This window comes from Gracilinanus agilis, chromosome 4 (assembly GCF_016433145.1).
Source record: "Gracilinanus agilis isolate LMUSP501 chromosome 4, AgileGrace, whole genome shotgun sequence".
NCBI lineage: Eukaryota > Metazoa > Chordata > Mammalia > Didelphimorphia > Didelphidae > Gracilinanus > Gracilinanus agilis.
Window position 1 is genome coordinate 248,026,389 of NC_058133.1, and position 19,453 is coordinate 248,045,841.

At 36.9% G+C, this 19,453-nt stretch overlaps 1 protein-coding gene across 1 annotated transcript in view; it reads left to right on the forward strand.

Annotated features, from left to right (window-relative positions):
* Positions 1–19,453, forward strand: part of CFAP52 (cilia and flagella associated protein 52) — a 57,377-nt gene that overhangs the window by 18,872 nt on the left and 19,052 nt on the right. Inside the window, exons 6-7 of the mRNA XM_044673990.1 lie at positions 6,951–7,067; positions 13,719–13,819. Of these exons, the coding sequence (XP_044529925.1) occupies positions 6,951–7,067; positions 13,719–13,819 (218 nt within the window). The remainder of the gene's footprint in view (positions 1–6,950; positions 7,068–13,718; positions 13,820–19,453) is intronic.

Below are 19,453 nucleotides of genomic sequence, written 5' to 3' on the forward strand. Positions count from 1 at the left end.
CCTTAGACTTGACTTTTATATAATTAGAGCCGATGGACAATTGGGTTTCAGTTGTTTTCATCTTAAGAAAAATTGTGTGATGAAAACAATCTGGCTTATTTGTTTCTTCTAACAATTTTTTAACCTTTTTCCCTCTGTGTTTTCCTTCCCTAACAAAACCTATCTTGACACCTTTTCCTGGAATGGAAATGTGGGATACTTGAAGACTGGCAGGAGAGCATGAGTGCCAACAGGACATGGGACTGCATATGTATCATTTGAGTCTAGCTAAGGGTGGAGAGGTTTATCAGAGAAGGTGCTATCAGGTGATGATTTTTCAGTTATGGCAACTCACAAAACATGGAAGATTATGATCAGTGAATGTGCATTCAATCTTTAATTCATCTTTCAAAACATACTGTCCATATTCTTATTAATTAAATTCAATTAAACATTTACTAAACACTCACTTTGCTTACATGAAAGAAATACAAAGTTTAAATAAGACACTATCCCTTGCTCCTCATGGAACTTATGGGGATATGACATACAAATAGTTTTGCAAGAGAGACACTATGGACAACATTTTACACAGTATTTCAGATTGGAAAACCTTGCTTATTTCACACAATTTTATGTGGAGTACATCTCTAGAAGGTTAGATGTGAATCCATGACATCAGCCAACACATTCTCTAGTTGCATAGTCTTCCATCAGGATCAGTCTAAAAGTGGACAGGATAGATTTAAAAAAGGATCAAGTATGGATGTGCAGAGTTCATAATCGCCTGCTGGCATGGATCAGCATGTAGTCAAGAGACTATAGAGACAGAAAAGAAATGGTGACTGCATTAACACCTAAACAAAAGAAACATGAAATCAAATCAAAGGGCATTTAATAAAGTTCAAATATAAGTTAACAATAAAGTAAATGAAGCAGCAAATATTCTTTGTGACTTTACCTATATTCTACTGCCACTTTTGCCTTCAAAGAACACCATGCATTAAATCTCAATTTATTGCCCCTATATCCTTTACACAGGAAGGAGGACAATATAATTAATTCATGACAGGATATTAGAGGGTCATGGCCACAAGTAGTCTCAACTTAATCATTTTCTTCTCAATCTCTTATGCAGTATTTAGGAAATATTACCTAGAACCTATACCAAGCTAGCCTGGCTCATGCAGCCTGTATCCATGCTTTTAGCTTGATCTAAATTTGGGTGCTTTTTAAAAAAAATAATTTGTAATTTTTATTTTTTCTGATTATATGTAAAAACAATTTTAATCTTAAATTTTTTTATAATTTTGAGTTTCAAATTCTTCCTCACCCAGCCCCTCTCCCTGTCTTTTATTTTCTACCTCTTCTGATTTCCATGATATCTCTTTACCCACTGGCTAATGCAGCCTGCCTCCCCACAACTCCCCACATATACACCCCTGGGCACATTGGAAACTCTTGTACCCAATTTGATTCTGTGCTTATCAATATGCTAGTTAAACACAGATTTATGGAGTCATAGTCTTCAGAAAATTTCCCACATTGACCAAGGGCTCCTGGCTCAAAGTGTCATGGGATATACAGTCCATAGTGTATGTTGTAAAATTATACTCAAAAGTGGATTTATGATCTCAGTGACAGATTTCCCTTCCTAGAATACAGATTGCACCTTCTCCCTTTTTGCCCTTTGTCCTATAACAGAGGACAAATGCATAAGCAAAGCAAAAGTAAAGTGTTCAGCTGAAGAATCTGAACTTCAGGCAAAATGCTGTATTTGAGTTGTTATGGACAAGATGCTAGGAAAAGAGCATTCCAGGTATAAAGAACTAAGCAAACATGTGGAGCATGTAGGAGGGCAGTGAATAAACCAGTCTGACTGCAGATAGGGGATATAGGTGGAAAAACAAGAGGATATCAGATTAGGTTGAACATTGAATGCTGGGTTAAGGAGTTTTAATTTTATTGAATAGGAAGTGTGGAGCCACTGAGTGGTTTTAGACATGTGATGATATGAAAAACGAAGGCAGTGGCTTGAAGGGACATAGAGGAGGTAGGAAGACCCATCAAAGAGACAATTACAATAGTCCAAGTATGTGGTAATAAGGGCTTACCTCTTCTCAGGTAGCTGCATAGAGAATAGAGAAGAAGGGATAGATTTGAGAGAAATTAGAGAGATGCATGGACAGACTGTGTTAACCAATTGACTTTTTCCTTCTTATTTCTTTTCATATACAAAGATAACACTAAGGTAGATGGTGCTGCCTCTGTCACAAATAGTGAAATTGGAAGGCGGACCAAATTTTTGGGAGAAGCTACTACGCTGTTTTGTATTTATTGAGTTTGAGATGCCATCAGGACAGCCTGGTGTAAGAATTAAATTAAAGTTGAATACTTCAAGTATTAATTTTTATAAAGTTTATGATCTGACAAAATAGAACCCCATGATTACGTTTTTCTACCTGCTCAAAAAGCCCGCTTCACCAAAGCTGCAACAGGAAGATAAGAGACCCTTGGAACTCCACCCAATTTATATCCTGACTATGTCAGCACGTAACAACAGGAAGTGAGTGGAGTTCTGGGAATAGTAGTTTTTGCTGGGGATCATAGTTTTTCTGAGAATCATAGTTTTTAGGGTAACAGTTTCTAATTTCACATTCCCCTTGATATCCTTTGGAAGATTAGTCTCCCCAATGGATCTTGTAAACATAACCAACTTATAAATTACAATAATTTGTGGATAAAAGGGAAAGAGAACAAAACCAAGATTGGTAGGTGCATTGACAAAAAGCCAATTAGGGGGCAGTCCCCTTTGACATAAAAGTGTACATTCAAAATAAATGTGTTCTACCCTCCAGTTCAATTTCACTACATCCCAAAATTCATTCTGGATCTTTCAGTGCAGTGTGAGGTTTCTGCAGGCATCTTCATGGCTCCATCTCCAAACATTTCACTTTCTGGATTCTGGGAGGTAGCAAGTTTCTTATCCTACAATTACTCTCAAATGAAAATTTTTATAAAACTAGAATTTTATGACAATTATACAGTCCCCCCTGAGGAGGATGTTGACAAACAAATGGATCACCCAGGGATATATGGCTGAATTATGAAGTATATGAATCAACTGTCAAAAGAAAATCCTAAGGGAAACACACTCGGGCTTCCAAGGCAAGCAGCAAGTAAGCACTCAGTTGTTGGCAATGTAAGGGAAAGAGGGATTTTATACTTTCCAAGTGAAAGGGGGAAAAAGAGGCTTTTTGATTGGATATATTAATGTTTAAAGGTGTGGTCACCAAGGAACTGAATAAATACCAATTCCTAAGATGATTTTAGTAATTTGTTTACAAAATATAGGAGAGAGTGGAAGTAGAGAGATGAGAAGAGGGTACAGTAAGAGATCTAACAACTAGATTTGTATTCAAGTCTGAGCTTTACTCTGGCAGGGCTCCAGAGGCCCAGATGGAGAGCCTAAAAATCAATTAGGAAGGGGTTTAGCCACTAGGCTTCTCCCAATCAAGGGAGCCTCTTGGAGGCTAGTACCTCCAGGGCAGTTAAGGTAGTCAGTCAGCCTTTTTTACTCACCATGTGTAGTTCTAAGGGAAAGATTTAAGAACAGTTTTACCAAGGTCTTAGGGTCCCAGCCAGAGTTCTCCAGGTCCAAGTCATGAACAAGAAGAAAAAGGCTGAACTCGCTGAACTCTCTTTTAAAGGGGCTTCTTTTGCATCACTTCCTGTGCCTTCCTCCTAGTTTACGTGTCCAATCACAACAGATGCTTTTCTTAGGACTGCCTAGGGGGCAGTCAGTCAGTTCTGATTCATCACCCATTTTTGCACACGTGGATCACAGACCTTCCTACTTGAGAATTAAGTTGTTTACACTTCGAGTGATTAGATTTAAGAATGGGCAAGGTAGTATCCTGAGTTGATCCAGGTGTTAGTCAACACTCTCCTCGGGGGGGGATTGTAAATATTTTTATAAAATTCATAATTTAAAATTTTGTTTGAGAAAAATTTCAGGGAAATTAGTTTACTAACTCCTTGAATCCAGAAAATGAACTGTTTGGAGAAAAATGCCTGCAGAAACCTACACTGCATCAAGAAGATCTAGAATGAACTTTGGGGTACAATAGATTGAACTGAAGGGGGTTAAACAAATTTATTTTGAATGTAAACTTTTATGTCAAAGGGGACTGCACCCTAATTGGCATTTTGTCAATACGCCTAGCAAACATTGGTTTTGCTCTCTCTCTCCTATTTCCCTCTTATCTCTAACTATTTTAGTTTCCTTTTAGAAGGTACAATATTGTATATACTGTAATTAGAAGATTTTTAGAGGTATAAGCCGATTATGTCAAATGATCATTTAGGGAAATTAGTCTCCCAAATGATCACGGGGTGATTGTGGAGATGAGATTAACTCTCCCCTGCCCATTTTTAGATTTAATTGCCAAAAGCATATATGCCCCACTTATCCTTAAGTGGGGCAGGTCTATAATCCACATGTGCAATAGTGGGTGACAAATTAGAATTGACTGACTGCCCCCTGGGCAGTCCTAAGCAAAGCTTTAGCTGTAATTTGGTCCACATAAAGTGGAAGGAAGGCCCAGGAAGTGATGAAAGGAATGGTTTTTAAAAGTGGCAAGAACTTCCTGTGACCAGCTCTTTCGCCTTCAAACTTGAACATGGAGGAGCTCCAGCTTGGGACCTTGGATTGCTCTTTGATTTTTCCCTTAGAACTACCATGTGGGTGAGTGAAAAAGGCTGACTCCCTTTTCCTGGCTTTTCTGAGAGGTATTAGCCTCCAGAAGGGCACCTCTTCTTGGAGGAGGCATAGTAGCTAAAATCTTTGTTTAATTTACCTCTGGGGCCCCTTTGCTGGGGCCTCTGAAGCCCTGCCTGGTCAGGACCAAACCAAAATAATTATCACTCTCTCTGATTTTCCTTGCTTTCACTCTTTCTCCTTTTATAAACTACCATAAAAAATCATTTTGATATGAGTTAACAATTTTGGTGAGCACATTTCTCATAAATTTAGTCCCCCTTTAATTTGTATCCCTTATACTGGTTGAGATGTTCTCTGGTCTATTGTAGATATAGGTCTGAAACTCAGAAAGAAAGTCAAGGCTTGAGAAAAAGATTTGAGAGTCATCTACAGGAAGATAATAGTTGAAGCCATTAGAATAAATAAAATTTCTGTAGTTTGGTTTGCAGTGAAAGAAAAGAATATTGTTAAACATAAAATCTCAAGGAACATTTACCTTAAGGTTTCAGGAGAAGAATGGCAACAGAGAAACAGAGGAAGGTATCATTAGAGAGGATAGTATAGGAGGATAACCTATACATTGTAGTACCTTGGAAGCTAAGAGGAAAAAAAAAGATTATCCAAAAGCAGAAAGTTTGTTAACATCTTCAAATGGTGTAGAGTTCAAGAAAGCTGGAAATTGAGAAAAGGCTACTAGTTTTCATTATAAGAAGGTCATCAGTACCTTGGACAGATTTGGGAGACTGGTAGCTATAAAAGCCAGATTGCAAAAGAATGGATAATAAGGAAAGGGAAATAGATACAATAAAAGACAATACTCCATGTCATTGCACTGGAACTTATTCATTGGCAAAAGTGATATTGCTTTACAAAGCTATGATTATGTATTGCTGAGCCCCAATTCTCTTCATTGCTATTGTCCTATAGAATAAAAGCAAGATTTGATAGATTGGCATTAAGTATTCTGCATAATTTGGCCTTTTCTATTTAACCTTATATTCTATTAATTATTACATGAACTCATCATTCCAGGAAACCTTGTCTCCTTTCTGTTTCTCACTCCATGCTACTTCTCTTCTAACTCTGTTCATGCTATTTCCTCATTTGGAATACCCTCCTCTATCTCTTTAACCTGTCCAAACCCTATCCATTCCTTAAAGTTCAGCTTAAGTTCTACCTACTCTCTGGGAGTCTTCAAGTCCAATTAGTTTCCTTTTTTAAAATTTCTGTGTCCTTTGAATTGGACACTTGTTTTCGGTATTTAACATTAAGTTATAAGGCAGGAATCATGTTTTATATTATTTTTGTATTATTTCCAGCTTTGTGCTTTGCATAGAACAATTGCTTAATAAATGTTTGTTGCATTAAGGACTGTTTCATGTGCATATGCATGTTCCTGAAGGGTAAAGATTTTTTTCTTGTCCATGTTTATATTTAGTAATATGTATGTATGTATGTATATATGTCCTTATGTAATCTTTTTTTTTTTAAACCCTTAACTTCTGTGTATTGGCTCCTAGGTGGAAGAGTGGTAAGGGTGGGCAATGGGGGTCAAGTGACTTGCCCAGGGTCACACAGCTGGGAAGTATCTGAGGCCAGATTTGAACCTAGGACCTCCCGTCTCTAGGCCTGGCTCTCAGTCCACTGAGCTACCCAGCTGCCCCCTGACCTTATGTAATCTTATTTGAAATAAAAACATTTCTTTGTGAAATTATCATCATCACCATAACTACATTTATATAGTGCATGGCACTATATCATTTTATAATGCGTTCGGCACTTTGTTAAGTACTTTTCAAAGGTTATGTCATTTGGTTCTCATAATAACTTTGAGAGGTAGGTGCTATTATGATCTCCATTTTATAGTTGAAGAAACTGAGGCAAACAGATTAAGTTCCAAGTTCAGGGTCACATAGCTAGTGTCCAAGGGTTGATCTGAACCTAAATCTGCCTCACTTCCAGGCCCTCTTCTGGTTTGCTACCTATCTCCCCCCAATCATGGCAATCTAGATGTTACCCTGATTCTCATACTCTCAAAACTATAGTTTACTAGTTTTTATTTGTCTTTGAGCCTGGAAGACAGATGTCATTGTGTTGAACTTCTGTATGTCACTGTTTATTTTTCAGAAAGCTTAACCATATTTAAGGACATACTCTAGAATAAGTCAAGACACCTGGATCTTATCATTGTTACTTCCATCTTTCTCAGATGGCAGAGGACGATAGTTTTTTCTACATTGGTACAACAACTGGAGACATCCTTAAATTGAGCCCCAGAACAAAACTATTAGCTGACACAGGTCCAGTCAAGGACAAATTCAGTGGGGTAAGTAGAACCTGTTGAGCTCTGTTACTCAATTTAACTCACTGAATATTTATTAAACATCAATTAGGTTCTGAGATTACAATGACAAGGCCCAAATCATCCTTCAAGGGAGTTTATATTCTACTGGAGGGAATTACAAGAAGTATATTAATGAATGAATCAAAACTAAATGTAAAGTAATATAGGGAGATGGCGAATTGGAGGCATGAGCAAATAGGGGAGATCAGGTATAGGAATTGGGACTTGAACTGTGAACTAAGGATTCTAAGAGAGGAAGGTTACTTGGAGGACAGCTTGAACAAGTCACAAAATTTGGGAAAGGGCCAGTTTTGCTGAAATTTAGAGGACATGAGAATAATGTGTAAGTAGCCTGGGAAGACAGGCTGGAACAAGATTGGTTTTAAATGTCAGACAGCAGAGTTTGTATTTTATCCTTGAGTCAGTAGGGAACCATTGGAGCTCCTTGAACAGTGAAGTGATATAGTAGTCAGACAAGTGCTTCAGAAATATCAATTTGGCAGCTGTGCAGAGAATGGATTAGAGAGAGATGTACCTGGAGCTACATCTCTTGCTGAGAGGTGATGACTGCTTGAACCAAGGTAGTTCAACCAAGGGAACAGTTGGCAGAGATGTTGTGGAAGTAAAATAGACAAGACTTGATAACTAATTGGTTATGGGAGGAGGACTGAGTGAAAGTGAAAAGTCAAAGATAGACTTCTAATTCATAAATCTGGAAAATTGGAAGGATGATGATACCCTCAACAGAAAAAGAAAGTTGGGAAGAGAGGTGGATTTAGAGGGGAAAATAACAAGCTTTGTTTTGGACGTGTCGAGTTTGAAATGTTTCTGGGACATCTATATGTAGATGTCTAACAGACAGACAGAAGTCTTGGAACTTGGGGAGAGATAAGGAAAGATAATGTATAGATTTGGGTAGCATAGAGTTGAATTATCTGCATAAATACTTGAAGCAAAGAAAGTTGTTGAAATCATGGAGAGGAGAAGAGTGTCCAATCAATAAGCATTTATTGAGATTTTACAAATGCCAGACACTGTACTAAATGCTGAGGATACAAAGAAATATAAAAATAATCCCTGCCCTTAAGAAACTCACATTCTATTGGGAGGGACAACATGTAAACAACTATGTACAAATGAGTATAAATTGGAGATAATCTCAGAGGTTCCAGGATAGAAACCCAAGATATCTTCACACCTTGGGGAGGGAAATGGATGGTTTACCAGCAGAGAAGGCTGAAAAGGAAAACCAGACAGGTAGTAGGAGGCAAACCAAGGGAGAGATGAGTTATGGAAACCCAATGAGAAGAGAATATCAGGAGACCAGTATCTGCAGTGTTGAATATTGCAGAAAAATTTTTAAATAAAGATTGAAAAAAGACCATTAGACTTCAGGAAAAGAGAGATCATTTGAAGACAACATTCCCCCCCCCCCCCCCCTCCAATCAGACTGCTATTGTACTATATATTTTGAAACCTCCTAATCCAAGGTTTGGAAGTTCCTTGTTTTTGCATATCATTCATTTGCCTTGGGGAGTTTTGTTTTATCTATACAGGAAGCTAATGCTTGGACTAGGGCAGTGATGGTGAATCTTTTAGAGACAGAGTGCCAGGCCCTGCTCCCACCCCACCCAAAACAAGTGCAGTGCCCTCCCCACCAAAGACCAAGTTCCATGTCCTACCCCCAACTGAGTGTTGGCTGTGCCCTGCCTCCCATTCCCCCACTTACCTACACCTAGAGGGAAAAAACACTCTTATTGGGGCAGCTGGGAGAAAGGGTGGGTAGAGTGAGGAATGTTCTCAGCAAGGGTAGAGAAGGGGAGGAGAGTGGCCTGAGCACTCTACTCCCCTACAGCTCTGCCACCTGTGAGCTGCCCACCTGACCTACTATGCACTCTCATTGGGCTACAGGGCTGATGGGTGGGGGGGCATGTGAAAAAATGTTATCCAGCACAGTGGAGAGAAGGAGGGGAGCAGCTCTGCCAGAGCCCCACAGCCTTTCTAGTAACAAACTCAGGGTGTCCACAGAGAGCACTCTGTGTGCCATCTTTGGTACCCATGCCATAGGTTCACCATCAATGGACTAGGGCAATGAAGTTTGTGGGCAAGTTATTTACTTTTAAAATACAGTTGGCCTATTAATTGTCCCTAAAGCCTCTGACATTTATGTTTAAAATTAATGATTTAATTAATAATAATTTAGGTCAGCCTATAAATTTTTCCAGATAAATTCTTCCAAGAGTGGAAAGGAAAGAACATTTAGGGGTTTTGGATTTTAACCACAATACCAATGAATTTTATTATGTGAAAGGAAAATATAAGGTAAGATACCAAAGAGGCTAACTTAGATGAGTTGTTGAAGGTTTTCAGGTTAGATACCAGGCATCTTTGGACAATCATCCATGTTAAAGCATTTGCTTTTAGACAATTAAACTGGACCTGCTAAGACAAAGGGGACAAACAAGCTCTTGGAAATAGTAAGATATGAACTGAATTGTTAATTATTCAAACATATTTAAACAAACTAGCAGAATTTTATGTTAAGTTTATCATTTTGAAATATTTGTTTAGTTATTTTGTTTCCCTGTGACAATGAGGCAGTAGATAAATGATTTAATTTATATTTATATACCTCTCCAAGTTTCTTCTTTCCTAAAGACAGAGAATCTATACTTTTCTTCTTCTTGTAACACATCTAGAAATTATGGAAATGGAGACATTATGATATTCTATCTTTCCTAAGCTTTCATCACTCCCACTTTTAATCACAATTTAATATCACTTAAGCCAGAGGATCTTTGCTCCATCCATCATGATATGGAAATCACTTTGTTTTTGTAAATCATGCTAGCATAACACTAATTCTAGTAGGCTCTGACAAAGTGGAAAAGTTTCAAGTATGATTCCAGTGATTTCTCTTATTAGAAGAATAGTTCAGAAAGTCTTATTAAAAAATTGACTGAAAGGTTATAACTTTTTTAGCCATAATATCCTTTGATCTATTTTGGCTGAGAGAGTACCTAAAACATTGGTGTTACAGAGCCTTAAAGTATTAAGCTTAGTAAGAGGTACATGACTACAGAAGAGACTTTGCCACTTGTCTGACCTTCCATCTAGGGCAGTGATGATGAACCTTTCAGAGAGGGGTAGGTGATGTGAAAAACCTTCTCAGGTGCACATGCAACATGGGTTCACCACCACAGATCCAGGGGATGTGGCCATATTTTTCCTCCCTCTTTTTTTTCCCCACCCTGCCCCTGAAGTAGTGAAAAAGCCAATAGAATTCAGTTTTAAGGAATTTAACAAGACAAGAGAATCACCATAGTATAAACGTCATGAACTTGGAAGCCTTTTTTGACTCTAATGTACAAAGGACATAGCTGCATTATGATTTGTATACACTATTATTTTAAAGAATAAGTATTTCATCAAAGAGAAATTGAAAAATATGGAATGTTCTGTGGATTCTTTGGGATGTGAAATACAGGATCCTTATCATGGGAATTGAAGGATAAACGATATGTGTGGCACCTGGGAAAATAAATTACGCTTAAACTTTTGAAACTGATATATATAGTTTTTAAATTCTTTTCCAAAAGATTATATTGGTGCTTTGCAAGTGAGAAATTTTTAGAAAAGCATTCTTCCTGCAAAAATTGTAGAGAACTATTGTCAAACAGTTAGTCGTGGAAGAGAAGTTCCTGTCCTCGGGTTCAATTCCAAAGGTGATTCAAAAGAAGATTATGGGGAGTTAGGATTAATTGAATCAATGAAGAGTGTGGTAGTTAAAAGGTAAAAGAGGAAGAAATCAAGTCTAAGAAAGGAGCAAGCTTTGAAGGAGGTGTAGAATGAGGGAGTTAAAGGGACAGAAATTGGAACAGATTTAAAGCAACTAGAGTAGTGATAAAGACAAGAAATTATGGAAAATGTAGTATAGCTTCATTCAAAGACACATATAAATTGCGCTCCAAAAGACATCTTTATGAAATAGATTGTGTTAGCAATACTACTGGAGGACCAGATTTGGTGAATGCACTGATAACTTCTCCTTTAAGGCCACCAAGTTTTAGGATTATAAAAATAGTTTATTTCAGGATACCCTAGTAGACTGAGTTCCTCTCAACACATGATTATGCACAAGAGAGAGGTACTTAATGAATATTCGCAAACATGAGCTTAAGGTAGCATGGTATAGTGGGAAGCATATTAGATTTGGACTCAGAGAACTTGGGTTTAAATTTTGATTGTGACATTCAGTAGAATGTAAACTCTTGGAAATCAAAGCTCCTTGAGTTTTTTGTTTGTTTGTTTTATTTTGTTTTTGTGGGGAGTAGTCTAGATCCAATTATTTCATCATTGTAGGGAACTCTTGATGCTGAAAATTCCTCCATTGTTACTGATTAGCAACTTGTTTATACCTTGACTTTTGACTCCAAACCCACAGTTCTTTTTATTCCTTCATATTCCCTCTCTGCATCCACCTACCTTTCTAGGAACCAAAGTATATATAATGACATATCTGTATATGTGGTATAACAAATGCATATATATCTATATATCTATAGGTATACATACGAACATATTTTCCTCCTTTTGATCTAGAGCTATTATTTTATTGGTATACAGAACCCCTTGTATGGGAATTCTATCTACCAATGCAGACCTGCAAATCTTCTATAATTAACAGACAAAGAGAGTTGTCTGGAGTATTAAGAAGTGATTTTTCCAGAATTGCACAGCAAATATGTATGAGGCTAGATTTAAACCCAGATTTTTCTTATTCCAGCCATTTTACCATGTTGACACCACCTTTTATACATAATAGGTGCTTAATAAATGTTTGTTAAATTGAATTACTTACTGACTATGTGAACTTGGGAAAAATCACTTAACTTTTTTTAGGCCTTATCTGTAAATAGGGGTGTTGGACTAGACTGTATTTTTCAATCAATTCCTATTATAGTAAATTTTTCATCATATAAATTTGTAAATCTACTTTAATTGACTCTTGTTGATTGGAGAATATAATATTTAAAAGTACCCTGAAGAATATGGAATTAATAATAGCTAATATAGTATCTATTATGTACTAGAAACAATTTTTATATTATCTCATTTGATCCCCAATGACCCTGGAAGGTAACAGCTATTATTATCCCTATTTTACATTTGAGGAAACTGAGTTTAAATGACTTGTCCAAAGTCACAAAACTAGTTAAATGTCTTGAGGCCAGATTTAAACTCATGCCTTCCTGACTCCAGGCCCATCACTCTATCCACTGCACACTGTTGCCTGTTACAAATAAAATTAATATAGAAGGATATATTTAAAATATTAGGGTTTTATTTAAAGCCATTTTGATAGTTATAGCCACATGCCTGATAAGAGCTCATTCAAATTGCCGCTCCATTATCTCTGCCCACCTGGCTTGTTCAGCAGCAAAAGAGGCAGTACCAATCCCAATCTCCCTATTTAAACTTCTGTTTATATTGTCTCACATCACCACGTAAGACAGGAAGCCCATTGAATCACGGGAAATGTAGTTTTCAAATCCCCTGAACGTCCAAAGGAAGTTTAGACCAGAGACCTCAAAATAAGTTCAAGGATCCCTAAATTTCCAATATCACAACACCTACATGCTATTTAGATTGCCAGTCAATATCTGTGCCAGGTCCTTGTTGGATGTGCCTTGAAAGGATGTTCCCAGTTCCTGAGAGAGAGAATAGAGCTGCTGATTGTTGCTATACATGCCCAGGAAAGAGAATGTAATTGCTTCCTCTAACAAGGCCATATAAGAAAAGAGCCAAAAGGAAGAATAGAAGTCTTGAATATCCTTATCCCTGGTCCACTAATTTCCTGATCTTCTGGGAGAGCCCTCTCGGGTTCCCCTAAAGATTAGAGGCAAAATCAGTACTATGTACATTCTAAAGTCTTAGCTATAAATGACAGTTTGGGAGTTTGGTGCCCTTTTAAAAGGGACTGATTAGTTTTAAAACAGATTTAACCCCATTAATAACAACACAAGTTGCTTCTTTGATCCAGTCAATCTAATTATATGTAGCATTACTGTTCTCCTTCTTTTCTGAGGCCTATTGTCAACAACAGGAGCAAAGTAGTAAAAGAAGGCACAATTTGCATGTATGTCTTTGTAGGTGTATATGTAACAGGGTATCATTTACTAATGACAGGGCTGCCAAGGATAAGAATAGGTAGGCTTCTAATAGTTCAGAGATAGAAATAGCTTCTTTCTACAACTGTTAAATAGAATTCTCGCTGACACTTGGTTTGTGGTTTTTATACTTTTCATTTCCTTCAGTCACCAGGCTCTAAGACTTCCTAAAGGAACTAGCCTATTGTAAAGTTCACATTTACCACGTTAGTATGTATGCTTTTTTAAAACAAGAATTAGACTTTTTTTTTTTTTTGGTCTTTATATCCCCAGAGCCCAACACAGTGCCCTCTGCTTTTAGAAGGCTAATAAATGCTTCTTGAATTGAACTGAACTGAATTGAATCACCAAATTTCAACAGGGCCCTTGAAGGGACATTTTAATCTGGGATTCACTTCTGCAAAAGAATGACTTGTACTGATTCCTGACAATTCACACAATGTTAATGGTGTTTTTATCTTAGGGAGTCACAACTATTAAGTGTCTGAAGATGGGAAGTGTGTTAATAGGCTCCGGAGCAGGAGTGGTGGCTCTTTGTAAAAGCCCAAGCTACAAACCAATCAAGTGAGTTTTGTTGCACAAGTTCTCCTGAATTGGAGTGGTAAAATATACTGGGTGGATAGACTGTTCTTGAGTAATATTGATGTGCTCATTTTGTTTAGCAAAGCAGATTTATCAGTTAAAAGAAGTAATTGGAGAAAAAGTATACATTATTATCTTTTCTGCATTAATCCCTTCCCCACTTCTCCAAATGATCTCAGTTCCCTTTGAGCTTAATCCTCATATGGGAGCAGTTACCTTTGGGATTTGGTAGCATCTTGGGGGCCTTGGCACTCATGACCCAGGGTAGGCCTTTTCTTAGAAAAAGGGGTTCAAATGGACATAAACTGGGTGCTAGAGCAGCTTAACCCCAAAGATCAGGGATCAAGCTCTTCCACCCCAAAGTTTTGGAGAAAATATATACAATCTATATTTACATTATGTATAGGTCTTCCCTAAAAGGAATCAATGGGGTTCCTTCTAGACAGGGTTCTTGCTCTGGGTTCAATAGGGTCCAGTCAGCTTCAGAAAGCTCTGTTTATTGTTCCAAAGAGACAAATTTTTATAGAGAATAAAGTGCTAAATCAAAGTAGCATTGCATCATATTTAGAGGGTGTTTCTTTCCCACAGAATATTTTTTATGAAGAGGCAGTACCCAAAACATTTCTAGGGCTCCTCTAGAAACCCAAGCAATCCAAGGGGCCAAGCTTCATTCCCAGATGTGTACGGCCTTCAGCAGTATAAGGAAGTGTCCCCTTGGGTCACACCGACTCAGACCCCAACAGGTTCTAAATGGGCAACTTAGATATCTGATTTAGGACAGGTATTTATTTTCCTCTACCATAAAAATGCATCAAACGTAAAAGTCTCAAAAGTGAGCATTAACAAATACTTAAAACACCTATCATATCCTCCTGGGAGATAAAGATAAATTCCATAGGTCTGCCAAACAGAAATTTCATATTTGCCTTGGATCTGTACTGTAAGCAACTCACAAGTACAGAGCTCCTAGCTAGTCAGGCACTTTTTTAGTCCTTTTAGCTACTGAATCCATAGTAGTGGTGTAGAAACCCAAGCAGTGGTACAGGATCTTAGCATCAGCAGTGCCCTTCTAAAAAGCTTTCACAGAAATTACCTCCTGCTTGATTACTAGCACATGACATGGAACTTGAGCTCATGGGATAGCTGCTAAGGTTGGAAACTTTTGTCCACCTTTTAAAATTGCTGTGAAGTCATCTGTTCTTAGGGGGAGGGAAACACAAAGCAGAAGAGGCAGCCAAGGATTTGAGGTCCAGTTACAGGCTCACCTTAATAAGGAAACATTCTCAGTACCTTGTGCATTAGCTGTCATGGCTGCTGCAGGTAGTAGAAGGGAAGAAAAGGTGTGGGGGGGGGGGGGGTGGAGGGAGTGGAATCTTCCTCTTCTCTCCACCAGCGAAGGAGAAAGAGCATTTACTGTGTAATAACAAAAAGGCCACTTGAAAGAAGCTTTCTTCTTATAGCCCACAGAGTGGATGGCTCTTCCTGGTTAATCATGCATGCCTTTTCTCAAACAGCCAGAGTATGTTGCTCACGTACTCTGAAGGGAACCAGGTCACATGCTTATACCTCCTTTTGTATATGTATTTGCTATCTTCCTGGCTGGATGGTATGCTTTTGGAGAGTATTTTCATATTCTCTTTGTATTCTCAATGTCTTGCACCGTGCCTGGATTGACTGATTGATACTTATTTAAGAATCTCAGAAGATTGTTAGGAGCATTAAATGAGATATAATTAAATACTAAAATTTATTCATCTGTATTCTCTATAGTTGGAATTTCATAATAAGAATTAGAATAATTCATATATTTTATAAATAAAAAATAAAAAATATAAATTTATAAATTAAAAAACACTTAAAGATTTACAAATCACTTTCACTTTCAGAATTTCCAATATTAAAGAGAAACAATGAAGGAAAGGAAATAAGAGAGGCAGAGAAGTTGATGAAAGAGCAAGTTAGCAAACAAATACAAGGATTTTATCCTATTTATTCTTCATTTATCTCCAAAACTAAAAAAAAATCTCTATGCATTTAGCCTATGAAAACCACAGTTTTAATTTGAGATAGGGAAAAGGGGTCACCTTTCAAATGAATTATTCTAGTTAAGTAATCAAGAAGAAATTTAATATATTTTCAGTATTGCCTCTCTAAGGCTATTTCATTAACAAGTATTTTCCAGTGCTTCACTGTTGTTTTTTTTCAGAACTACCTCCATAAAGCCCTACACCAATTACTTACTCTGATGTGGAGGTATGCCAGTTGAATGGTAAGCTCTGAAAAGGCCTATCATTCTGGAAAGACTTCATATATGGTCTGGCATTACGAGTCCAATGTCTGAGAACAAGCTCAATCAGTTATGGAAAGTTTCAATATAAGTAGTATGAACACTAGGTTGCAATTTCTTCAGTCACGATAACCCAACTTTCGAAGCTTCTTTAATTTTCAACCAAAATTATTTTTGAAATGACTATTCTCATATACTCAAGGATTTCTCTACTTTTGTAAGATACTTCAGTTTAACCAAAAAAGTTTCAAAAAACAATTTGTTCTGCTTAACTCAAGTAACACTAGCCTCATTTTCTCTCTTTAGTGAACTTTAGCAGCTTCAAGGAAGTTAGTAGATTGTAAATTTATCATTAGCAGATATTAGAGTTCTTGTCACTGACTTTTCTAGATTATTATAGCATAAAAGATAAAATAGCATGTTTAATCTACTTAAGAATAATTGCCAACAAGCTGTTTTTATAACGCCAGCTTATCATTTGCACCAAAATAATGAAGTTACAAATTATTCTTTTCTGAGAATCCTTTCATGATTCTCTAAAGGCATATAGTTCATTGCCCCATCTCTTGTCAGTAATAAAAGTTACTGTTATTGCAACTCATCAGTAATAAAAGTCCATTTTCATTACTTCTTGCTCAGACTATTTATTATATTTGTTTTTGAGTTGATCTCCCCACCCTAGTCTGTCCTTCCTTCAGTTTACTCTGAATAGGAATCAAGATTAAGTTTTTAAAAATTAATTGTACTTTTAAAAATTCTGAATCTAAGTATCAAAAAAGAGCATTTCCATGTACATAGCAGAACACAAAAGGAGGGCTGTGTGTAAAATTTTGAATCTCTATTTCATAATGCTTCCTTTAAAAAAGAAAAAGTTATGCTACATTCCGTGTTATTTTCAGATTCCTGTTTGTACTTTCTTCTGAACTTCCTTCTGTTCTTTTTTATACATTTATAAATATTTTGATGACTCTCCTTTGGTTTGTATCACTATTGCTAACCTCTCTCCCTCCCAACCGCTACCAATTAAAAAACTGATAGAAAATATTTTAACCTCATAATATGTAAGTATTACAATACAAAAGAAATCTGCATTATGAAGATGTCCAAAAATATGTCTCAGAACCTTGAGTCTATTACCTCTCTCTCAGGAAGCAAGTAATATATGTCACCTTAGGTCCCCTGAAACATGGCTTATTGTTGCATTGATCAGAGTTCTTATCTTTCAAAATTGCTTTCCCTTAGTGCCATTATCCCTGTTTAAATTGCTTTCCTGAACAGAAATTCACTTCCATTCTGTTTACACACATCCTTAAATCTAGTGTTATTTATTTTCTGTTTATCCTTTATATAGCCTGTTTGTACACATTTGTGTGTTTGTTATCTCCCCAGCATTGGACTGTGAGCTCCTTGAAAGAAGAGACTGGCTTTTGATTCATTTGTATTCTCAATGCTTAGCACAGTACAAGTGCTTAATAAATATTTTATAGATTGATTCATACATATTAACCAGAATTCTTTGAAATTATCTCATGTATCACTTCTTATAGCACAATAATATTCTATTACATTCATACACCACAATTTGTTGGGTCATTCCCCATCTGATGAGCAACCCATCAGATTTTTTATTTCTTTGTGTTTCTGATCTTGCCCCCACCTTTTTTTTTTTTAATTTTTCCTTAAGTATTAGTGAAGTGTGTTTTCCTTGTGACTATTTCCCCTCTAGTATTACCCTCCCTTTCAACTCCCCTCTCCCTACTTCAATTTGTTTCTTTGCCAAGTCCAATGTATTTCTACATCAAAATGATTGTATATTCAATTCTTCATCCATTTCTCATCTAATGCCCACCCTATTAACCCTTTCTTCCTTGTTTGTATATATTTTTTCCCTCATGTTCCACAATGAAAAGAAGTAGCAAGTCACACTAATGCTCCTACTGGCTTTTGAGGTCCCAACTATGGTTTTCTCACCACCTTAGGGCTTTCTCTAGGGATCTTTTTTTTTTTTTTTTGTGGCCTCCAGAAACAATGCCCTATGAGCTATATTTGACTCTGGCCTGTCTGTGTTCATGCTAGGAAAGTAATAATAACAATAACAACACCTAATATTTATATAGCACACCTAATATCTATCTATCTATCTATCTATCTATCTATCTATCTATCTATCTATCTATCTATCTATCTATCTATCTATCTATCTTTCTTATTTGCTTGAAATGTACTGGCTTAGCTGGAAGCCCCCTTCCCTCATCCATGGGACTGTCAGGTTGACTTTCTTTGTAGTTGTTGGTTGAAAGAAGTCCCTTCTCGAGGTTTCTCAATGTATTTCTTTTTTTTTTTTTTAAACCCTTAACTTCTGTGTATTGGCTCCTTGGTGGAAGAGTGGTAAGGGTGAGCAATGGGGGGGTCAAGTGACTTGCCCAGGGTCACACAGCTGGGAAGTGTCTGAGGCCAGATTTGAACCTAGGACCTCCCGTCTCTCGGCCTGACTCTCAATCCACTGAGCTACCCAGCTGCCCCTCAATGTATTTCTTGAACTTCAGTCTGGTGTGAATTTTTTATTTCAGAGGAGGGTAGTAGGTATGTGGGAGATGGAGAAAGGATCCTGTCTGTTCTGAGAGCTGTCTTAATATTGCTTTCATTATATAAGTCAGTTTAAGAACTTATACTAACACTCCATTTAAAATAACCACAGATAGAAAAAAATACCTGAGAGTATACCTGCCAAAACAAACCCAGGAACTACTTGAATGTAATTATAAAACACTATTTGTACACGTGAAGTTAAATCTAAGTAAATGGAGAAATATTAATTGTTCATGAATGGGCACAGCTAAAATAAAACGACAATCCTAGTTAATCTAATCTACTTATTCAGTGTCATCCCAATTAAGTTAACCCCAAAAAAATGTTTTTATTGAGTTGTAAAAAATAAAACAAGATTCATTTGGAAGAATAAAAGATTAAGAATGGCAAAGGGAGTGATGAAAAAAGTGTAAAGGAAGGAGGTCTAATAGTACCAGATTTTAAAGAGATAGCATTGTGAAATGTAAAATGGATAATTTTGAACACATTAAATTGAAAAGTTCTTATACAAATAAAATAAAGGCCACCAAGATTAGAAGAAAAGTAGAACATTGGAGGAAAATGTTTTTATTGACAGACCCTCAGATAGAAGTGTCATATCTAAAATATATTGTGAACTTTGTCAGATTTATATGAATAAGAGCCATCCCTCAATCAATAATTACACTCAGAGGGGGCAGCTGGGTAGCTCAGTGGAGTGAGAGTCAGGCCTAGAGACAGGAGGTCCTAGGTTCAAATCT